At 41.9% G+C, this 22,446-nt stretch overlaps 1 protein-coding gene across 12 annotated transcripts in view; it reads right to left on the bottom strand.

Moving 5' to 3' along the window:
- Window positions 1-22,446, bottom strand: part of RIMS2 (regulating synaptic membrane exocytosis 2) — a 638,194-nt gene that overhangs the window by 173,812 nt on the left and 441,936 nt on the right. For 3 of the 12 annotated variants that reach the window (XM_040432551.1, XM_040432555.1, XM_040432554.1), the window contains 4 exons: window positions 22,287-22,400; window positions 18,851-18,916; window positions 4,942-5,121; window positions 1,844-1,953 (listed from right to left, as the gene is read on the bottom strand). In XM_040432551.1, coding sequence (XP_040288485.1) covers window positions 1,844-1,953; window positions 4,942-5,121; window positions 18,851-18,916; window positions 22,287-22,400 — 470 coding nt within the window. Of the gene's footprint in view, window positions 1-1,843; window positions 1,954-4,941; window positions 5,122-13,062; window positions 13,112-18,850; window positions 18,917-22,286; window positions 22,404-22,446 lie in introns of those variants that run through there. The other 9 variants (XM_040432553.1, XM_040432557.1, XM_040432565.1 and 6 more) reach the window with 8 other exon arrangements.

The following is a 22,446-nucleotide window of genomic DNA, read 5'->3' as shown; positions in this document are numbered from 1 at the left end:
AAAAAAAATAAAATTGTGGCCGGACCACCCCATTTAATGCTTTTTTGATACCAAGGTTCCAGTAATATATAAACACATTACAAAGAGAATTCCTACTATTTATTTCACATTCTTCTCTAAAAATACCAGATATCAGATCCCTGTGACTGCTGCCGATCGTTAGAATAAAAGTGACAATGTCGCTAAGAAGACATCATGCCACTTCACTTCCTGTCAGCTCCATCTTTTGTTTTTTGGTGACCGCATGGTAGGCCTCTTAGTTAATAAGCAACCATGTGGAAGCACGGGGAAAGCTAACCCTATGTCTTATTCTCATGAATATTAAAGGAACCTAAAGTCCACGCCTTATGAAATTATTGCTAGATAGATCACCCACTAATGAGAAGGAAATGATTAGGGAGGTTCTCAGAACTAGAGATACGCAAGGTTGTGATCATGGAGGCATGAACAATGGCTATTCCCATCTCAGACATGGATTGCATATCACTAGGATATGCTATCAATGTCTGATAGGTGCGAGTTCCAACTCTGGGACCCGCTCCAATCTCCAGAACGGGCCTCCTAAAGTAAAGGAGAGCCTATCGAGCAAGCATATCCACCTTTTAATCACCGTTATGGGACTGGCTTAGCTATTTTTGGCAGTCCCATAACAGCGAATGGAGAGGTAGCCATGCACACATGGAGCATTCTCTATTCACTGCTATGGGGCTTCTGAAAAGAGCCAAGTGCACTTGCTCGGATATTTTCGGAACTCCCATAGCCTTAAATGAGAAGCAAGTCACACATGTGCGGTGCAATCACCTTCACTTTTGGGGGCTCCATTGTGGAGACAGGAATGGGTCCCAGAGGTGGCAATATGCCATCAATGTCTGAGATGAGTATAACCCTTTAAAGGGGCTTCCCAGGACTTTTATATTGATGACCTATCCTTAGCACATGCTTCATCCAGCCAGTGGAGGAGTGACTCTCTATCTAATCTTCTCATCTCCTCCAGATACGACCTGAAAAAGGTCAATATGAGACCGAAACGCTGTGGAATTCAAGTCTGGAATCAATTATCTGACAATATATGTCTTTAGATAAAGCCCACATGTATATCATACTTCATGTTACAGTTTGACTGAGTAAACTATATGGAAGTTTGCATTTTACCGCAGTGCGTCACAGTTCTCTGTCAAATATAGTTTGGTTTGAAGAATCCTTCCGCGGAGGCATTGTAAATGAATCCAACAGTGTGTGGTACCACTTTGCCTATTTAGAACAGATCATCAATATCACATCAGTGAGGGTCTAACTTCTGATCAGCTGATTGCAGTGCATTCAATGCAATAGAACTGGGCACAGCTCTATGTAGTGGCCAGGCGTGGTTACTGCAGCTCCGTCCAATACAAGTCAATGGGAGGGAGCAGCAGAAACCCAGCATGACCACTACACGTTGTAGTATTGATAGCCTAGCCTTATTCTAAAAATAGGGCATCAATATAAAAGTCCTGGAAAACCCCTGTAAAGTCCACGTCTTAAACAGCTGGTAACAGGGAGCAATGCAAGCAAAACATATATGGAAAAGACTTTACATTCATTGCCCCTGTAAAACCAAGACGTGTAATAAGATGAATAAACTGTCTGTGAGTATTCACATGAAAGCAAAGCAACTTGCGACAATTCAGATTATAAGGAACACAGTGTTCTGATGGAATTAGGAGTAGCATAAATAGATCACACTGCTTCAGCATGTAAAGTGCACACACGAGAGCTCAGGTCTCTGTATCCACAGACAGGGGGATGAGATTGAGATTTCATCTGCAATCATTCAATTCAACTTGATAGAAAAGTTTGCACTTACTTCTGTCCAGCGAACCCTTTGGCGGAAGCTGTGGTAGCTGGCGGCCTCTACGTCCTGCTAATGGGGTGCTCGAAGGGCTGGTCTGAACAGAGCCAGTGCGCGGATGTGCCCTAGAAGACATATGTTTAAACAGATTGCACACAGTTATAATCCGAGCTACGTACATGTACTGTATTCATTAGACCAACTTCTGGTATAAAATAGGGACTATAGCTTTAAAAAAAAAAATCATCAAATATTTATTGTCAAAACAGATTGATTCGACTATGCAAATTGCTGTAATTGGCGACACTGGCACGAGAAACGCACGGTGGACACAGAAGAGAGAAAGCCAATAGTCACATGTCAGCACTCTGTGGAACTGATACGTGGAGACAATTTAATAAGACAGGTTAATACTTACTATTACAGTAAAGAAGCTGTTATGGGACGTGATGATTAACAAAATTAATAAAAGTTAATTAAGATGGTGAGAAGAGTGGTGACACAGAGTAACCATTATAAATCACATCAAGTGAAGTTAACGGGCTTCATCGGCTTGTGGTTTATGGCAATGGGAGGTGCATATAGCAGGGAGAAGTATCTATCTATTATCTATCTATCTAATATCTATATATCTGTTGAAGGGGTTGTCTTATCCCAGGATATGCCACTAAATGTCAAATAGGTGCGGGTCCCACCTCTCCTATCTCCAGAACAGGCTCCCCTAAAGTGAAGGAAAGCGCATCACGCAAGCGTGGCCACCCTTCATTCACTGCTATGGGTGTTTAGAAAATCCAGCGCTTGGCTATTTCTGGAAATCCCATAGCAGTGAATGGAGAGTTGGCTGAGCTTGTGCAGTGCGCTCTCCATTCACCGCTATGGAACTTCCCATAGAAGTGGATCGAGATCGCACTGTGCATGCACGGTGCTCTCTTCCTCACTTTTGGAGGCCCCCTTCTGGAGATAACATTGTGTCCCAAAGGTGGGACCCGCACATATCTGATATTGGGGGGTGTATCCTTGCGAGATGCAGTGTCTAAGAGGGGTATAACCCTTTAACAGAGTAACCTTTATACATCACATCAGGTAAAGTTGACAGACTGGAAAGATTTACGTTCTTGGTTCCTCAGGTTGGCTCCATCTTACTTGGGTAAGTAGACCTGAATATGACTCCTACCAATTGGTAATCCCAGCGATGCTAGCCAACAAGTGAGCCGGAAATTAGTGGAGGGTGGAGAGAACAGCAAGAACCACTCTTGTCCATGGATAGTAATGGCACGAACCACAATCAGAACCTTCCCCTCAGTGATATCTGCTATCCGCTCATCTCCCTCCAAAAAATGTTCTTTAGCCTATGACTACAGACAACTTAAGTCCAGCTAACTTATCTGAGAGCAGATTTCTCTCAGTTTTAATGTTTATTGGTCATTTAAAAACCAAAGTTTTCCATAGCTATGGAACTAGGAACACAACTTACTACATCAAGGCAAAGAATAGTTAGTGCCAAAGCAATAGGCTGAAGAGCTTTGTCACTGTTTCCATTAAAGAGGTTCTCCGGGAATTAAGAAAATGAAAATACCTAAATATTACTATAAATATATTCCCAAATACCTTTCTTTACTAATAATGGCTCACTTTGTCTGGGGAGCAAGCTTTAGGAGAAATAAAATGGTTGCCATCCTATTACTACACACAAAACCTGTCCTAATCACACAGCAGGACAAGTTACTTCACAACACTGAGGTAAAGAGCTGCCTCATCCTCATCCTGCTCTACTTGTCAGGGATTATGATCCTGAATACAGCTGATAAGATCTTCAGCTAAATTTCTGTAGGAATGGAGTTCATGAGGAGACATGAAGTACAGAGAGGGCGGACAAAACAAACTGTGGTAATGTGGGGCTGTGGTAATGAAGACTGCATACAAGTGCTGCTGCCCATTATCCACATCCTCACCTTCTCTCTGTACTTCATGTCTCCTCATGAGCTCCATTCCTACAGAGATTAAGCTGAAGATCCTATCATCTGTATTCATGATCATAATCCCTGACAAGCAGAGCAGAGAGGAGGATGAGGCAGCTCAGTGTTGTGAAGTAACTTGTCCTCCTGTGTGATTAGGACAGGTTTTGTGTGTACTAATAGGACGGTGGCCCTTTTGTTTCTCTTAATGACTGCTCCCCAGACAAAACAAACCATTATAACTAATGAAAGGTATTTGGGAATATATTTATAATAAAGTAATATTTAAGTATTTCATTTTTTTTAATTCCCAGAGGACCCTTTTAATGTTTGGACTGGAAATACACCTGCACTCTATAAAAGTTCTGAGCAAAGCCATTATGAATTGACGTGACCAAGAAACATTTTCTTAAGATCTTTGAGAATAAATAAAACTCTAGATCTTTCTGACAGATGTAGAAGAGCTGAATTTCTTATTTAATCTGATCACTAGGTAGGTCAGTTAAGTTAACAGACTCTACTCTGCTTCATCTGATGTATATGTGGCCAATTCTAACCTCCGAAAACTCCTCCGTGATTTATAATAGGTTAATAAGTGCTGAAAAGTATATCTTCTGCTGGAGAAAGAAAACATCCCATGCAAGCTTGATCTCCGAGGCCAGATGGAAACCAGGCCCCGTCTTCCAAGCTGTACCAAATGCTTTCTTTAGACAAGATACGGCTTTCTGAACTTATTAACTGCTACAACCAGAGAGAAAGAATCTTAATTTTGAAGTCAAATTAAAAAGGGACCGTATGATGACATGAACTCGCTGGTTAAGCAATGTCTGATGAGGACAAACAAAATTCTCACTCTGCAATAGAAGACATGATTGTTATGGGGGGGTGCTCTATGAGTTAAAACCAGGCTTCCTGAACAATGAGAAATAACCACAATACGGTTAGTAAACAACGTACAATGGCATCCACACCATTATATCCAGCAGAGAATATAAGTAGTGTGCCAGCAGTCGGAACGTTAGTATCTACTGTTAAAGACGTGATCAGCCAAGAATGACAAAGAGACTGGAGAGCTACTGGGAAAATAAAATGGTGATTCTGTGGGGGGAGGGAAGGGGAAAAGGAGAGGAATTAGGCTGAGCCATTGTTGGTTTTCACCTCGATAAGGCAGGTGAAGGAGGGGCTGATCTTCCCGTCATTAATGAAGGCATCGACCTCATGAGGTTTGAGTCAGGGCGTTCAGTGGATCGGGAGCGGCAGTTGGTCCGCTCAAGTACAGGCCGTTGTTCTGTGGACCTGGATCTTTGATATGGGTGTCTATCTGCCGCTTCACAATTCCTGTAATGTTAGTCAAAAAGCCGCTCAGTTGAACCGTCTGTCATATTTTTCAGGAAGAAGAGATTTATAGGTTTTCATGGTTTTTCTTGACCCAATATTATTATACGTTTAACAATTATCAAAACAGCCAAAAAAACAGAGTCATCAGAATTGGGAACATGTTACACTTTGTAAGGAAACAGAATAATAAGCCATCGTCATACACAACATTACTTCCCATATTATTGCACATTCAGAAGACACTAACCTAAAATATAAAGAAAAGGGAATGTTTCCTAAAATATAAAGAAAAGGGAATGTATCACCCAAAAAACATAATGTTTAGGGATGCTCGGTATTTATTTATAGATCATTTCTGATGGCACTCAGAAGGCCACCATAGTATGGTCACGACAAACGGAACTCATGAGGTTTAGAAGGCCACCATTGTATGGTCACGACAAATAGACCTCATGATGTTCAGAAGGCCACCATAGTATGGTCATGACAAATGGACCTCATGAAGTTCTACTGAACCCACCTAAGATAACTATCCGTGGCGATTTAAGTTTGGTTTGGTTTAACTGGCCTATTATTACATTTATTAATAATAAAGGTCATCAACACCAGAAAAGCACCCAGAAATGAAAGTAAAGCATTGATGTTGGCTGAACGGATGGCCAATTGACAAGACAGTGTTATTGCCCCAACTTCATATAAGTTACCAAAAGACTAAACTTGCGAGAAGCTGTCAAGAAGATACTAAAATACTTGACTTCTTTGGCTCATCTAAAGGTCTGATACTCAGTTCTGACCTTGGAAAGAAGGGATTCTCACTTTTTTATACAGGTATCATGACAAAGACAAAGTTGGTCTACTCGGTTTTCTTTTATGGTGGAGCACTGTCTACACAAGAGCTTCAGCAGAATAATGATATAAAAGATAAATTAATCCAATCCATAGTCACAGCTTCTTGTGGTGACTTTTGTACCAGGGATTTGGTGCAAGTAGGGGCAGTGCTTGACTATGAAAACACTTTGGGCACCATGGGGCCCTGGGCGACTAAGGTGAACTGTTCATATTATATTGAACATAGATACAATTAAAAGTGGTGATTGTGTCGGGACACTAAGGGACTAGGTAAAAGACCTGGGGCATGTGTTCCTGATGTTCAATCCAACTAGCACTATACGGATATCAAACCCATTTGACACTGCTCAAGGACTTCTAGTACTAGAAATCTGAGGGTAAAGCCACACATTCAGCTATTCTGATGAAGCTTTGGAAGCCAAAACCAGGAATTAATTTTACAAAAGGAGAATTCAAATGCTTCCTTTATACTTTCTCTCCTTTTATGATCCACTCCTGCTTTTGGATTCCAAAACTGCATCAGGAAACCTGACGCTGTGGCTGTACCCTAACAAAAGGTTCTGAGCAAAAGGCTTTTCAGATAAGTCTTGATTTCTAACAACAAATGTCCGAGCAGTGATCTCTCTCTAGAGCCTTTTAACTCTGCAATCAGCCATAGTGAGAAATCAGACATCACCAATCTGATGTCTCTCACATGTACCGATGACATACCAGAAGATCATTGTCACCCGAGGGCTCATACATTCTTGTGATACATTCCCTTGAACCAAGCATGAAATATGTTAATATTCATTATAAATCTCAAGTACAAAATAAGTCGGACAAAAACTGACACATTGGGGGAGATTTATCAAAACTGGTGTAAAGGAAAACTGGTTTAGTTGCCCATAGCAGCCAATCAGATTACACCTTTCATTTTCCAAAGGGCTTCTGAAAAATGAAAGGTGGAATCTGATTGGTTGCTGTGAGAAACTAAGTCAGTTTTCCTTTGTAACAGTTTTGATAAATCGCCCCCATAATGTACATGTTCTGATTGTTCTCATTTTATAGCTCCTGCTCCAATTAGTGAACGCAGGCATTATCGAAGCAGCAGCACATCATACATCTTCTAGGCAATTTAACGGTAAAGATAGAATATTCCATAATCACATTGATCGTTAAATACAATTAGTAGAACTTAAAAAGTGCCAAACTTTTCAATATTGAAAATGACCTGGCAGAAGCCTCAACTGCAACTTACCTTATGTACAATACATACTGCACAGACACAAGTTACAGATCATGCGGGTACAGTACATAAGACAAGGTCACACGTAGAACTTCATGTGTCCTCTATAATGGAGTGCCTAGGCCACCTTCTGTATACTTGCAATAAACATTAAAGGGGTAGTCCAAGGTTAATACTGATGACCTATCCTCAGAATAGGTCATCAGTATCTGATTGGTGGGGGTACGACTTCTGGTACCCCAGCCAATCAGCCGTCTGAAGAGAACATGGTGCTCCATGAGGGCTGCGGCCTATTCCTAGGCCGGTGACGTCATGCTCATCGGTCACATGGCCTTGGAGCAGCTCAGTCCCATTCAATTGAATGTGGCTTAGCTTCAATACCGAGCACAACCACTATCCAATGGACGGAGCTGATATGCTGATAATCTGAAAGGAGGCCGCAGCACTCACCATGCCAAAATTCACATGGAAGTTCACGGTAAACATATATTAACAAAAATGTAAGAGATCAAAGTGCAGGACAATCAAAGTGCAAGGGTTATCTGAGTTAAATAAAAACTTGGCCAGCAATGTAATAAAATAACAAAAGAAGCAATACTCATCACTTTTCTCCCCTGCCCCTTCTAGTGCCATGCTCTGGTCCTCTCCGACGCTGTGGTGACATTCCGTGCACATTAAGTCACTGCTGCAGACAATCACTGGCCTCATTTGTGATGTCCCATATACTGCTGAAGCCAGTGATTGGGTAGCATCCGCAGGGGGAGAGCTGGGAGGGGAGTGGTAGCGGTGGCACTGATAAGAGTTGTAGAGGTTGACAGAGGCTGTCCTCACTCCAATGTTCCCTGGGGCCCGTGCAGTGAATGGAATAAGCTGTTTTCCCATGTCAGCTCTTGGAATCATATTCAAAGCATGGAAAGTACTCTAACCCTTAATAGTAGATAGTAACCCTTTTAGCAGTGATCAACTGGTTCACTGCACAAGTTGACTTGTGTGCATGGAACGTCACCGCAGCAGCCAGGAAGATATCAGTGGTGTAGGACCAGAGCGCGACGCTGGAAGCAGCAGAGTGAAAAGGACTATAACTTCTTTTGTTACTTTGTCTTATTTAAAGCTGCTGCCCAAGTTTTTATTTAACTCAGATGACCCCTTTAAGGTTCATAAGTAAACACTGGTACTTTTCCCAATTAAAGTCATGGTGGAAAAAACGTAGCATGTAAGGGGCATTCAAAGGCTATGATCTCCTTCGTGGCAATTTTTGAATGACTGCTTTTTATTAAAAGTTTTCAGCAGTTTTTGTGCTACAGAGTTACATTTCATTCTACTTGCAGACAACGGCTTATTTGATTAATTAATTAATTGAAAAAAAAAATAAAGATTTTTAGCCCAAAAGAAGTAGAATGCAATAATTAAAAAAAAATGCCCTCAAAAGTGTCCATAACCTTTAAAGGTGCTAAGGAAACAGTTGTGTGAATGTAATTTTTTTAAAAATCCTATTAAAACCAATTCTCCATTTGCTCTCCGCATGAACAATACTCACACAAGACGGCAAATGTGCCAGTCCTTATAGTTTTTCTTGTAGTCAATTACAAATAATGGTTAAAAAAAATGTCACTTTGAGTTAGAGTGTTGTACCGTCCTCTTACTGGAGAAGAAGTCCCATGGTTTGTGAGATCATTGACCTGCAATGATTACTCAGAAGTTGGTGGAAGACTACAAATTAGACATCTTCCTTCATTAACCTGATTTGTTGGGTAGATGTCTAAGTTGAGGAACTAGTGGGAGCAGAGTCAAACATAAAAAAGAGACTTTATTTAAAAATTTCAACCTACTTTGGTGTTGGTTTAAAGCACTAAATTTCCATCTACGGTATGAAGGACCTGGTGCTTGTTTTCTCTCTGCATACAAATGAATGCAAAATTGGCAGCATGGTCCACTAGTTGGCTCTTTCCCTTGTCCCTCCCAATTTAGGACATGAAGGACCAGGAGTTTCTCTGTCCTAATCCCACTCATGATTATTCCACTTCATTTACTAACATTGCAGTGGCCACGGAGAGATGGAGTTGATCAGTAATAGGTGGCCAACCTTAGCTGGAGCTCCTGTTCTCCACCGGCTTTACAGTACCTGCCTGCCTATTGTTGGAAGGGTTCTAAAGTTCAAATTTTACATGCAGATCGTTTCTAAAATAAAATGTTAGATTATAAATAGTTAAAACTTATTTCACCCTCCACAGATGCCCAACATGAGGAGACTTTTTAATATTATAGCCTTTAAAATGTGACCCCTTGATTTATCATCTCAGCTGCCTTCTAGTGAAAGAAGATTTCATGATTAATTGGGACAGGAGCACATGCCCTTGTCTAAGGCCCCTTTTTCCGCGCGGGTGCAATGTGTGACGTGAACGCATTGCAGCCGCACTGAATCCTGACCCATTCATGTGTACATGAGCGTTGTTTTTCACGCAGCACTGTGAGTTGCGTGAAAATTGCAGCAGGTTCTATATTCTGCGTTGATCACGCAACGCAGGCCCCATAGAAATGAATGGGGCTGCGTTAAAATCGCATAGCATCCGCAAGCAAGTGCTTGCTAAGGAGATGATGTTAGTAAATAGAGATGAGCAACCCCGGACCCCATTAAAGTCAATTCCCTGTATTATTTTCCCTTCTAACATGGTTAAAAAGGAAAATAATAGCATTCTTAATACAGAATGCTAACTAAAATGTCCATTGAGGGGTTAAAAAAAATAAAAATAAACTCACCTCATCCACTTGATCGCGCAGCTGGTATCGTCTTCTATCTTCATTCAGCAGGACCTGTGCTGACGTCACCGCGCTCACCATGTGGTGAGCGCAATGACGTCATCAAAGGTCCTTTTGCAGGTCCTGCAGGAAGAAGACGATGCCAGCTGCGCGATCAAGTGGAGGAGGTGAGTTTATTTTTTTTATTTTTTAACCCTTCAATGGACATTTTAGTTAGCATTCTGTATTAAGAATGCTATTATTTTACATTATCACCATTAGAAGGGAAAATAACAAAATCAACAGAACACCTAACCCAAACCTGAACTTCAGTGAAGAAGTCCGGGTTCGGGTCTGGGTACCACATTCAGTTTTTTATCACGCGCGTGCAAAACGCATTGCACTGGCGTGGAAAAAACTGAACAACAGAACACTAATAATAGGTTGCATTCCCATGAATATTGGTTCTGTTGACAAAATGGCTACCATCACCATTTGCAGATAGAAACTTATTTTAAAAAAAATGGCTGCCTAGAAAATTGAAGCCTGCAGTAAATGCTACAATATTGCACTGAAAAAGAACACTTAAAGAGGACCTTTCACTAGAATAAAACATCTAATCTAACTATACAGACATGTAGAGCGGCGCCCAGGGATCCCCCTGCACTTACTGTTATACCTGGGCGCCGCTCCGTTCTCCGGTTATAGCCTCCGGTATCTTCATAGTTAGGCTCCACCCAGGGGAACCTTCCGGCGTCTCATTCTCCCATGCTGTAGCGCTGGCCAATCGCAGCGCTCAGCTCATAGCCTGAGAGGCTTTTTTTTCTCTCAGGCTATGAGCTGAGCGCTGCGATTGGCCAGCGCTACAGCCTGGGAGAAGGAGATGCCGGCAGGTTCCCCTGGGTGGAGTCTAACTATGAAAATACCGGAGGCTATACCGGGCGAACGGAGCGGCGCCCGGGGATAACAGTAAGTGCAGGGGGATCCCTGGGCGCCGCTCTACACGTCTATATAGTTAGTTTAGATGTTTTATTCTAGTGAAAGGTCCTCTTTAAAGGGGTTATCCCACTAAGCCTTTTCATACTTACCTGCTGCCAGCGAGCCGTTCACTTCCTGGATTATGGCTGGGGGCGGGCTTCATCTGGCTGGGGGCGGCTCTGTACTATTCTGGCCAGGAAGAAGTCACCATCGCGCATGTGCGGTGGCGTGCGCGTTCAGGACAGCGAGTGGCCCGGCTGAGAGAAAAGAAGGAGTCTTCTGCGCAAGCGCGGCCACCGGGATTCCGGAGAAGAGCGGTGGCCGTAACCAGGGGAGACCGAATGACAACAATGAGGTAAGTGGGGATGAATTTTATCCTAAATGGTGGGAATTTGTTAATCAAATATATTTACAAAAATGATCACTATCAAATCATTAACAGATGTAACAGTGATCATTATGATGGGATAACCCCTTTAAGGGGATTCAAAAGAAGGTCCTATTCGATTATCATAAAGAATATTAACCATAAAATTATCTTGCACAACTTATTCTGAAGATATTCATCCCTGTAGATCGAACGATCAGGGCAGTGCCGATATAAGTCGATTGGCGCTTGTTTAAAGGCACTTTTTTATGGGTCATTGCAAGCTGCATAGGGAAGGACTGTTAGCACGATCATTCGGTCCCCCATATAGCTTGCATCAGCCCACGTAAAAGACCCTCCAAATGGGAAACAATCGACTAATATCATTGATCGGCACTTGTTCCAGGCTGAAAGTATCAGGCCCTGTTCACAAACGAATACCACCATGCTGTGCTGGAGCCAGGAGGTCCTTCGAGCATGGTTGGGATGTCAGACATTTTGACAGAAAAAAATAACGCTACAGGAAGAGCAAGTCTGTCAAGTCTGAAGAAACTTCTGAAACAGATTCTGACGGAAGGGGGAACAGAGTCACATTCTGTTACAAAACATCCCCACCATCCTAATTCATGTCATACAGGCCCTACAAAATAAGATCCCTTTAAATTAAGGAACCCATCATACACAGAGCCACTCTTGTCCATAGGTGTGTCTTGTAATGCAGCTCACTAGATATGAATGCAGTGAAGATACTATGTTGTGAATTCCATTTTCTGTTGTGTCATAGGAGCAGAAAACAGAATTTATAGGGGGTTGTGCCATGAGAAATAGTCTACATTTTTCAAACCGGCACATGGATTTGATTGCCTGTAATTAAAAATGTAGTACAGCCACTTAGTTATTCAATTAAATGTATCTGTATAGCGCCACCTGCTGTTTGTTCTTTTCCTCATTTCTCCTTCCACCTCACTGAGGTGGTCGCACACCCCCTGAGGAAGGAAATACCCCCTGAGGAAGGACACACCCCCTGGGCTGCCAGCCTCAAATAAATCCAGCAGAACAATGGGAGCAATGAATTGGGACATCTCTGACTCCATGTCAAGTATGGAGCTGGTTCTAACTTTGTTAGAAAGAGATTGTCATGTGCTATACGATGTCTGAATTTCATTTTTTTTACATCAATCCCGGCAAAACCCCTTTAAGCTGCAACCGATCGATCACACAGCAGACACCAACAGTGCCTGAAGGACTCCACTGACTTATAATGGGGTCTGTCGGGTTCCGTTGTGGTCTCCGTTGCGTCACCAGAAAAAAAAAAAAACAGTGCTGCATACTGCGCTATTTATTCCACATACTGTCATGTAAACTGTGATGGAGGCTCCAACACAGGTGTGAACAGAGCTTTAGCTGTGAAGGGTGATACATGTTCTATACAATAAATACACCTAAGGGGATACCTGTATATCAGCCAGTTATAAGGTTCATTTCATGTCTTAATAGTTAGTGTATATGCCATCAATGAGCCTAAATATACTGTAAAAAACACAGCACGCAGGTGGAAGAAGAAAGAAGGGGCTGTTTGTGTAAGTAGGTGTGACCATGCACAAGTATAGGCAACTAAAAACAAGCAGGTTTGGTGACTGTGCCCCCAGAATCAGAATTGATGGCAACGTCTGATTGGCTAGTACAGACAACACCTGTTCCATTTGCACCCGTTTCCATAAACCCCCCCTAAAAGTTATTTTTGCATTTACTGCTTTCTATTATCACACTACTCTGTACTTACCCTGGGGACTCAGCTGAACCATTGACTACATGATCTGCCCACGCACTTGCACCATTGTATAACCTTTACCATGCAGCCAGATCGAGAAATAAAAAGTGTTAAAACGTCAAACAAAACATCAACATGAAATGGCTCAAAATGATAAAAATGACTCTAAGCAGCATAGTACTGAACACCACTTTTCCAGCAGTTTATAGAGATTATGGATTTTTAGGTTTTTTTTAGATATAAAATTGCATACTAAGAGCTGAATATTGGACACCCTCTATTACCTCTGTATGACTTGTAATAGAAAAGAGACGAAGGGTGTTTAAGAAATCCCTCTTAAAGGGGTTGTCTCATTAAAGACAGGCACTTTCAAAATGCGGGGTCAGCTGAACAACCCAACATCCACACTCAGCAAATGTCTGATTTTGCTTGGGGAAGCCACAGCCAGACACAAATTTGTAAAGTGTAGCATTACATAGCGGTCATTCAGATGAACGGCCATCCATGTAATACAAGAAAGGCTCAAGTCTGCCAGAATAAGGCGAGTGGAGGAGAAGATATGGATACTGCACTATGGGCGTAGCAAGAAGAAAGCTGATGGCCAAAAGCTGGGGTACAGGGTGATAAGACATCCTTCCGCCTTCCAGGGTATTTAAATAAAGGGTTAGGACAATGAAGTGAGTATTTGCCCGTCTAGAAGGAAAGCCTTGATAAAACAATGAGCTTTATCCTACAGACCAAACCTGTAATACAATGATACAGACATATTAAATGTGCTACTGGAGGCCTCTAGTTGGTGGAAAATACTATTCTGTGGTGGAGCGTTCAATTTTGTGAAGGCCTGTAGGAGGGGGAATACATTTTTATGGTGAACTCTAGGTGGTGATTACAATTTTGTGGAGGCCTCTAGGTGGTGGAGAATGCATTTTTGTGGAAGCTTGTATGTGTGAATACATTTTTGTGGAAGCCTCAAAGTGGTGGAGAATACAATTTAGTGGAGGCCTCTGGGTGGTGGAGAATACATTTTTTGTGGAGGCCTCTAGGAGGTGGAGAACACAATTTTGTGAAGGCCTGTAAGCGGTAGAGAATACATTTTTGTGGCAGTCTCTAGGCAGTGGAGGGTCTTGGCCAACTGCCACCTTTTCCATAATCTGATCTTTTATATTTTGGAATTAATAAAACATCATCCACTTGACTCCACAGACCCATCTAAAATTATAGCACTAATACTGCATTGTACAAATGATTGGCATATTTTGCTCTTGCTTAAAGCATAGAAATTGTAGAACGGATTCAAGAGTTCGAGATCTGGAGCAAATGTGAGTAATTACGATTTCGGAGATTTAGTAGAGAAGATAGTTTTTAACTTGCTCCTCTCTACTTACCTGTGCCTCACATTAAAAGGCCCTCTCTGACAACATAACCTTTCTATATGTTCTGTTATGTATGCTTGCCAACAATTCTGGAAACCGGTCTGCCAAATGGCCGGGATTTGGAAAAACCCTCCCCAAAAGAGGCCATTTTGTTATTGCCTATAGGAGGAGATTAAATGTCCAGAATTTGGCATTCTAAATGTTGGTAAACATGGTATATATTACAGGCAAACAGATGTCATAGAGGTGAGTCCCTTCACAGTGGCTCTTGCTCTGGCAGACCTGGCCCATCCATGTATCACTCATTTGTATGGCCAGCATGCTCACTGAATGTGATGTTTGACTGGCTGCAGCCTCCTCCAGTGAAAACCCGGTGAATCCCCTGATCACAGGGGGTTCCTTAAGCTAGACGCCTCGAGGATAATTAAAAAATGGACCACATTCAATCTGAAAAGGGGTTTTCTGGAGGATACAGCCTCCTTCATAAAAATACCCAATATTTCCATACATGCCCTAGCTGTAAATTCAGTCTGCAACAATATGGAAGTAGTGAAGATGTATTTTATATAGCACCAATGAATTTATGGAGCAGTATGGAGGATGCAGAGGGGATACAATTAAAGCCTAGATAATATCTCATGGGCAAAGTATGGCTATAAAACAATGGGGAAGGTTTATTACTATCCTAAATTTACACTTAAAACTAGACCAAGCAGGCAGAAGATGCTCCAGATTTATCACAGTGGCCCACGTTGCGTCATAAATATGGTACATCTTGATCTTAAAGTACTATGCATGAAACTAGCTAATGACTAGGTCTACAGTGCTGGTGCAAATACCTTTCAGGAGAAGGGGCAGGTTCACTGCAATGTGAATTAGGCACTCGTCTCTCTTGACTAGTTCTCCTAAATACAGAACAAAAGGCTGAATTCTTTTGATATGTTTAGGCATATTCTACAGAGGCATTGTATCTCATCTATTCGTCTTTTCTAATCACACACTGTGAAAACCTATTTACAAAGTCTTCGTAATGCTATATGGTCCTAGGTCTGGTACAGGTGTGAGGGGGTAATGGAAAGCGGGTGCAGAGAAAGGCTGCTTTCACATCAGCGCTTTAGGTTTCCGTTCTTCTGAGCTGAAGAACGAAAATAACGCAAGTGCCAGATTTGGCACTTAACAGAAGCGAACTGAGCCTATGGACCCTAATGGGATTCGTTAGGTTTCCGTTCTGGGGAGCAATTTTCTAGCAGAGAGAAAAGTCCTGTATGCAGGACTTTTGTCTCCGCTACAAAAACTTTCTCCTGAACTCCATTCCTAAAACGGAGCAGAAGAACGGAAACCTAAAGCACTGATGTGAAAGCAGCCGAAGGGCACAGAACTGTTGGTCAAGGCTATTTTAAAAACTTCTTTATGTCATAGTGATAGCTCAGACTATTTAAAGGGTCTTGAGATCCCCACTGATAGCTTTAATGAAGCGGTAGAAGCCCTCAACTAAGCATTGCACCCTTTCAACTCTGAATGACTTTTTCCTCCTGCAGGGGGTATAAGCTTTCACAACAGTGGTTGTCCACCATTCATGATATGCACAATATGGTCAGTGGAGGACAGCAGCCAGTATATTAAGTAGCTGAGTTAGATGTAGCCTATTGTGGGCACGGATACAAGAGGTGGCTGCAAGACACATATTGGTTGACCCATTGTGGCTGTAACCACTGTATTAAATTTCGGGGTCTACAGAAATGTTTTGGTCCTCAAGAACTCCTATCATTTAGATAATTGGGTCTACTAGACACTTCGATATAGCCAGGGGCATAGCTAATGGGGCTTGCAAGGCATGTGTCCGAGGTGCTCTCTGCCAGATGTGATATAAACAAGCCATTCTTCTTTGGCTGCATTATGTATATACAGAGCTCCACCAGTGTGCTGGATATTTGACCCAGGTGAAGGAACCCTAGCTTCAGCTGGATATAGATGAAGTGCAGGCATGTTGCAATGTTCTTGCCATGAAAGGTGATGGAAACCCTGATGGGACCAGTGGTAGAAAGCCGACTTGTGTATGAACAGTCTTATTCATCACTCCTTTCAAACACAAACCAATGGTTAAATTCTCTCTCCACAGAACAATTGAAAAGTGTCTGACTACTAGGGGTCCAAATGTTGGGATCACCTGAGTCCCCTATTCCTCTTTACTGCATGAGAAGGAGTTTGAACAGAGTGTTGGTCTATCATGCATGGTGCAGCTCCATGTAATGTCTATGGGACTAAAGAAGACAGCTGAGTGCTGTATAGACATTGAATGGAGAGGCCATGCATGCAGCGAAGAGGAATGGGGCCTGCTATTTCAGTACTCGATGGGGGACCCAGCAGTCAGGCTTTTATAAACTACTGTATACTGTGGATAGGTGACAATTACAAAGGATCAGGATGTCAATGGATAACACGGCAAGAATTACTAAAACCAAACATGCAAAAACTCCATGCACAAGAATCTAAACTACTGTGTGCATACACATATATATGAGGAGCCACATATACCAGTGCACACAGCATGGGGGTATTGGTCTATAGTCCACATCAAGTATACCTCTCAAGATCATTGTAAGCACCCTCAGAATAAGTACGGCACATCTTACGGGAACGCAGCAATCGGATAGCATCTTCACAAAAGATAGGATACATGGGGTGATCCGTGCTAGCAAGAGACGGGACATTGAACTCATTATCCTTGCTCTAAAAGTGGAATCACTGCAAAATCACAAAACCACACACAGTGCCTACTGGCAGCCTTCATACCAGTGTACCCACTGATGTCTACTGGGTAACGGCACTGATAACTTAATAAATAGCAGGGATTACAAAAAGTTCAGAACACCCCCAGGTGCCTCTTGTGCAAACCAGGTACCCAATAATAGAAATACCATGATTTTATTAGTACCATGTGCTGTGGTTTTTAGAGTTGTCATTTATAAACTGACACTCCTCATGAATTTTGTGTATTTTAAAGGCTATGTACACCTTTGGAGGCAATTTTTGTTTATGATTGCATTTTACTCATTTTTGGCTAAAAATCTTATTTTTAATTGGCCTTTATTAAAAATATTGAACCATTCTGTCACAAACAGTTTTTCTAGCTGTGTAACTGGTACTTTCGCTTTTACTTTGTGTCGGTCATCTAATAACCCTAAGGCTACTTTCACACTAGCGTTTTTGCTGGATCCGGTTCCTTACCGATAATACAACCATCTGCATCCATTATGAACGGATCTGGTTGTATTATCTTTAACATACCCAAGACAGATCCGTCATGAACTCCACTGAAAGTCAATGGAGGACGGATCAGTTTTCCATTGTGTCAGATTGTGTCCGAGAAAACGGATCCGTCCCTATTGACTTGCATTGTGGGTCATGACAGATCCGTCTTGCTCATCATCCCAGGACGGAAAGCAAACCGCAGCATGATGCTCGCCAGTATGAGAATGGAACGGATTGCATTCCGTTCTGTTCAGTTATGTTTTGTCCCCATTGACAATGAATGTGGACAAAACAGAAGCGTTTTTTTCCGGTATTAAGACCCTATGACGGATCTCAATACCAGAAAATAGAAACGCTAGTGTAAAGCGTAGCCTTATCTCTAAATTACTAAGAGGTCATAAACACTTATTTAAGCCACATTCTTATCAGTAAGATAAGAACTCAAATGAGAGCAGAGATAAGGAGTCCGTCTGCTCCCCAGATGACGGAAAACACAGAAAATCCACAGGCTGCTACTACAGCATGTCAGCTACATATGTACTGAAAAAAATATTTCATATTTTTTATAATAACCAATTGGAAAAAAAAATGTAAGCACAAAATAAGTGCAATGCAATAATAAAAAAAATACATAGCCTTATGTTTTTAATCCTTTGTTTTTGTCATGGTATTTTAATTTCATGTGTACTCCGGTTTGCCAATATATACTGGGTAAATAAGCAGCTATTTTAAAGGCAGAACCAACACTAATGAGAATGCACCAAAGTAAACCATTCCTTCAAGTCAATATATATTATGCTGGGCTAACAATCTAATCATACTAGGAAACTTTCCTATAGGCAAGAGCTACAGAGTTGTGCCACACGAGACAAGATTTGCATCATGTCCTCTAGGAAGACAAGGAGTAACTCAATTCATCATCTTCACCAGCCATGGATGGTTCCAGCTCTGGTCACAATTGCGCACATTCTCTGTTGTAAAGTTAGAGAAAGACGTACAATAGCACAAATCGAATCAAAAGAAATCTCCATCCCTTCATTTTCTTCGTGTGGCACAAGCTGACTACGTAGCTCTACCCTAAAGGGTTTCTACAAAGGATGAACCTAACCCCTAAAGGAGGGTGCACCACGGGCACATCTGGATGACTCAACAGTACACACACACACAATATATACCTTGGATCTCTTAGATGATGGTCAAAGGACTGACTGAATCTGGTGCGAGGTAGTGTGAGATAATGACTAGAGAGGTGGCAAAAAATAAAAACAAGAATATTTAGATACTGAAATGGCCGATAAATGCAGGATATGAATAGAAGCATACACTAGGTGCACGATAGGAGCACGGGGTAGATAGCACAACATTTAGTAACTTATTTTGAGATGGCACAAGACATAAGTCATAAGGCGGGATGGAGGGAAGGAATCTCCAATCTGAATACCAGGCAGTAGTCTAAGCTTCTTAGATGTGAGATCAATTTCATGTACTGTATTCCGGTAGAAATATCTATTCGGTCTTCCCACAAATACTTATGTTATAGATGGTATTATGCAAACTTTCTACATACAATGCTGTAAAAAGTATTGCTAGTTGTCTCGAATTATTGCAAACTAGCCCCACTGGCTCGCTTTTACTTATTACTCAATTAAAACAATTGAATTAATCATGTTAAAATAAAGAGTTGCTTCCATAGGTTTTAGACATAAGTAGTCGCCCCTAGTTTGATCAAGTTCACCCAAAAATTTGTTGATCAATTGCGTGTTTCTTGTCGCTCACAAACAATGAAACTGTATGGGGATGAATGATTGTAGTAACGATTGTTCCTCCCCATACGAAAGTAAAGATTGCTGCAAGTAAATGCACCTGAGTAATCAATGTTGAGAAATGAATACTGGCCGATGTAAAAAGAAATGAATGGCCTGGCAGTCAAATAGTTCTGGTTCACTCCAGACATTACAGGGGGACATTTACAGTAACAAACTAAGTCTAAAAATGGAGGTAACTAACATAAAATACACAGCCTGTCCAAAAAAAAGTCGCCTCCAAAACAAAAAGGTCACACACTCTAATATTTTGTTGGACCGCCTTTAGCTTTGATTACGGCATGCATTCGCTGTGGCATTGTTTCGATAAGCTTCTGCAATGTCACGAGATTTATTTCCATCCAGTTCTGCATTAATTTTTCACCAAGATCTTGCATTGATGATGGTGGAGTCTGACTGCTGCGCAAAGCCTTCTCCAGCACATCCCAAAGATTGTGAAAATGATGTCTCATGCTCCCTGAACCACTCTTTCACAATTTGAGCCCGATGAATCCTGGCATTGTCATCTTGGAATATGCCCGTGCCATCAGGGAAGAAAAAATACATTGATGGAATAACCTGGTCATTCAGTATGTTTAGGTAGTCGCTGACCTCATTCTTGGAGCACATACTGTTGCTGAACCTAGACCTGACCAACTGCAGCAACCCCAGATCATAGCACTGCCCCCACAGGCTTGTACAGGAGGCACTAGGCATGATGGGTGCATCACTTCATCTGCCTCTCTTCTTACCCTGATGCGCCCATCACTCTGGAACAGGGTAAATCCGGACTCATCAGACCACACGACCTTCTTCCACTCTCCAGAGTCCAATCTTTAGCCTCCCTAGCAAATTGAAGCCTTTTTTTCCGATTTCCTCACTGATTAGTGGTTTTCTTACGGCTACACAGCTGTTCAGTTCCAATCCCTTGAGTTCCCTTCGCATTGTGTGTGTGGAAATGCTCTTACTTTCACTATTAAACATAGCCCTGAGTTTCTTCGATTTGATTTCACCAAACGTTTAAGTGATCGCCGATCATGATTATTCAGGATTTTTTTTCCCACCACATTTCTTCCTCGAATACGATGGGTCCCCACTATCCTTCCAGTTTTTAATAATGCGTTGGACAGTTCTTAACCCAATTTTAGTAGTTTCTGCAATCTCCTTAGATGTTTTCTCTCCTTAGATGTTTTCTCTGCTTGATGCCAATGATTTGACCCTTCTCAAACAGACTAACATCTTTTCCACGGCCACGAGATGTGTCTTTCCACATGGTTGTTTAAGAAATGAGAAGCAACTCATTGCACCAGTTGGGGTTAAATAACTTGTTGCCAGCTAAAAGATAATCGCCCATGCAGTAATTATCCCATAGGAGGCTCATAACCATTTGCTTAGTTAAATACAGGTGGCGACCTGTTTTTGGGACAGGCAGTGTATCTTTCTCTTGCACAATAGTAAAAACACTATTCTGCATATATCTAATGGACCTAAATTTACTGGCGAGTTACCAACCCTTCAAAGGTGCAGCCCATTGGCAGGCACAGTCATTAAAGGGCTTGGTCCATCTCACACATTGGTAGCATATCGCTAGGATATGCCACCAATGTCAGACAGGTGTGGGCAACATCTCTCAGACCCACATCTATCTCTAGAACAGGGCCCCCAAAGTGAAGAAAAGTGTACCGCGCATGCACGGAGTGCTCTCCATTCACGTCTATTAGAGTTCTGTAAAGAGTTGGCGCTCGGCTCTAACATAAAAGTGAATGGAAGATGGCCGCACTTGCATGGCGCACCCTCGTTCACTTTGGGGAGCCTATACTACAGACAGGTGCGGATTCCAGAGGTGGGACACACATCTATCTGACATTGGTGGCATATCCTAGCGATATGTAGTGATGTGTAAGATAGGCCAACCCCTTTAAGCAAATCATTTCCATCAATTCACTGGAAACCACGCCACAATGAGCAATTAATCCAAACCTGGTCTTCACAATGTCTGCCTCTGTGATGCAAAACTCACTATTGCTATTCCTATGTAATGCAAATATTTCTTTTTACATTAATAGATCGATGTGCTATGCATACTCTTGGTAGGTGGTGGTTCTCCAGGCAGAGATCCATCTGGTGTATGGAAACTTACAGGCAAAGCTCCCTGGGAAAATGTATGCAAATGAGCCCTCCTCCAGAAGGAAGAAAACTGTCTTTCTAGTGCCACCTATAGGCAGCTGGATGTCAATATCCAACCCATTAAAAAGACTTCAAACATAACTATCGTTATCAGCTAAACCAGAGACACCACCCGTGGACAGGAATGTTTCGGACTTTTTGTTCCTCATCAGTGCACAATAAGTTGACTGGATGAGATGCCTTGGAAGCAGCTCTTGGAAGGTAATGGTTCTCCTTGTGGTGATCCAGCTGGTTCAAAGGATATCTCTCAGACAACCTACTCTGTACAGATGAGGAGCAAAATCTCAGAAACAGTGCTGTCTACATCATGGTCTGTTCTGGGTAGTGGGAACATGGAGCAAAAAGTACAGATGTAGCAGAACATCATTTACCGCTTGATCAGTTTTACCTCCTGTCCTATATAAAATGACATATATGGTAAAACAAGATATCACAATGTGTTGCACCAATGAGAATCTCAGCGCTGCTACATCTGGTGATCTCAGCTCTGCTACATTTGTACAAGAGATAAAGACAGAACAATCATAGAAGGTCTGGTCAGATCTATTGAACTTAACCTCTAGCCCTCACTGTCAATTGAGTATATTCTCTATTCAAGGCTTCTACTATGTTCTTTAGTTACCTTTCTCTGTCTGGGGAGTAGTGGTTATCTAATACACGATGTCTTTCCACTCTGCCCATTGAATTGTAATGTGCAGGGCCAGATCTTGTCGCTCTTGGTCCCTGTTCCAAACTCCTACTGAAAAAAAGGGAAGCTTGTCAATTCCAGAGTAATTATCATC

This window comes from Bufo bufo, chromosome 5 (genome assembly GCF_905171765.1).
Source record: "Bufo bufo chromosome 5, aBufBuf1.1, whole genome shotgun sequence".
NCBI classification, from domain to species: domain Eukaryota; kingdom Metazoa; phylum Chordata; class Amphibia; order Anura; family Bufonidae; genus Bufo; species Bufo bufo.
The sequence above is the reverse complement of the archived record's forward strand: the minus strand, read 5'-3'. Positions and strand labels throughout refer to the sequence as shown.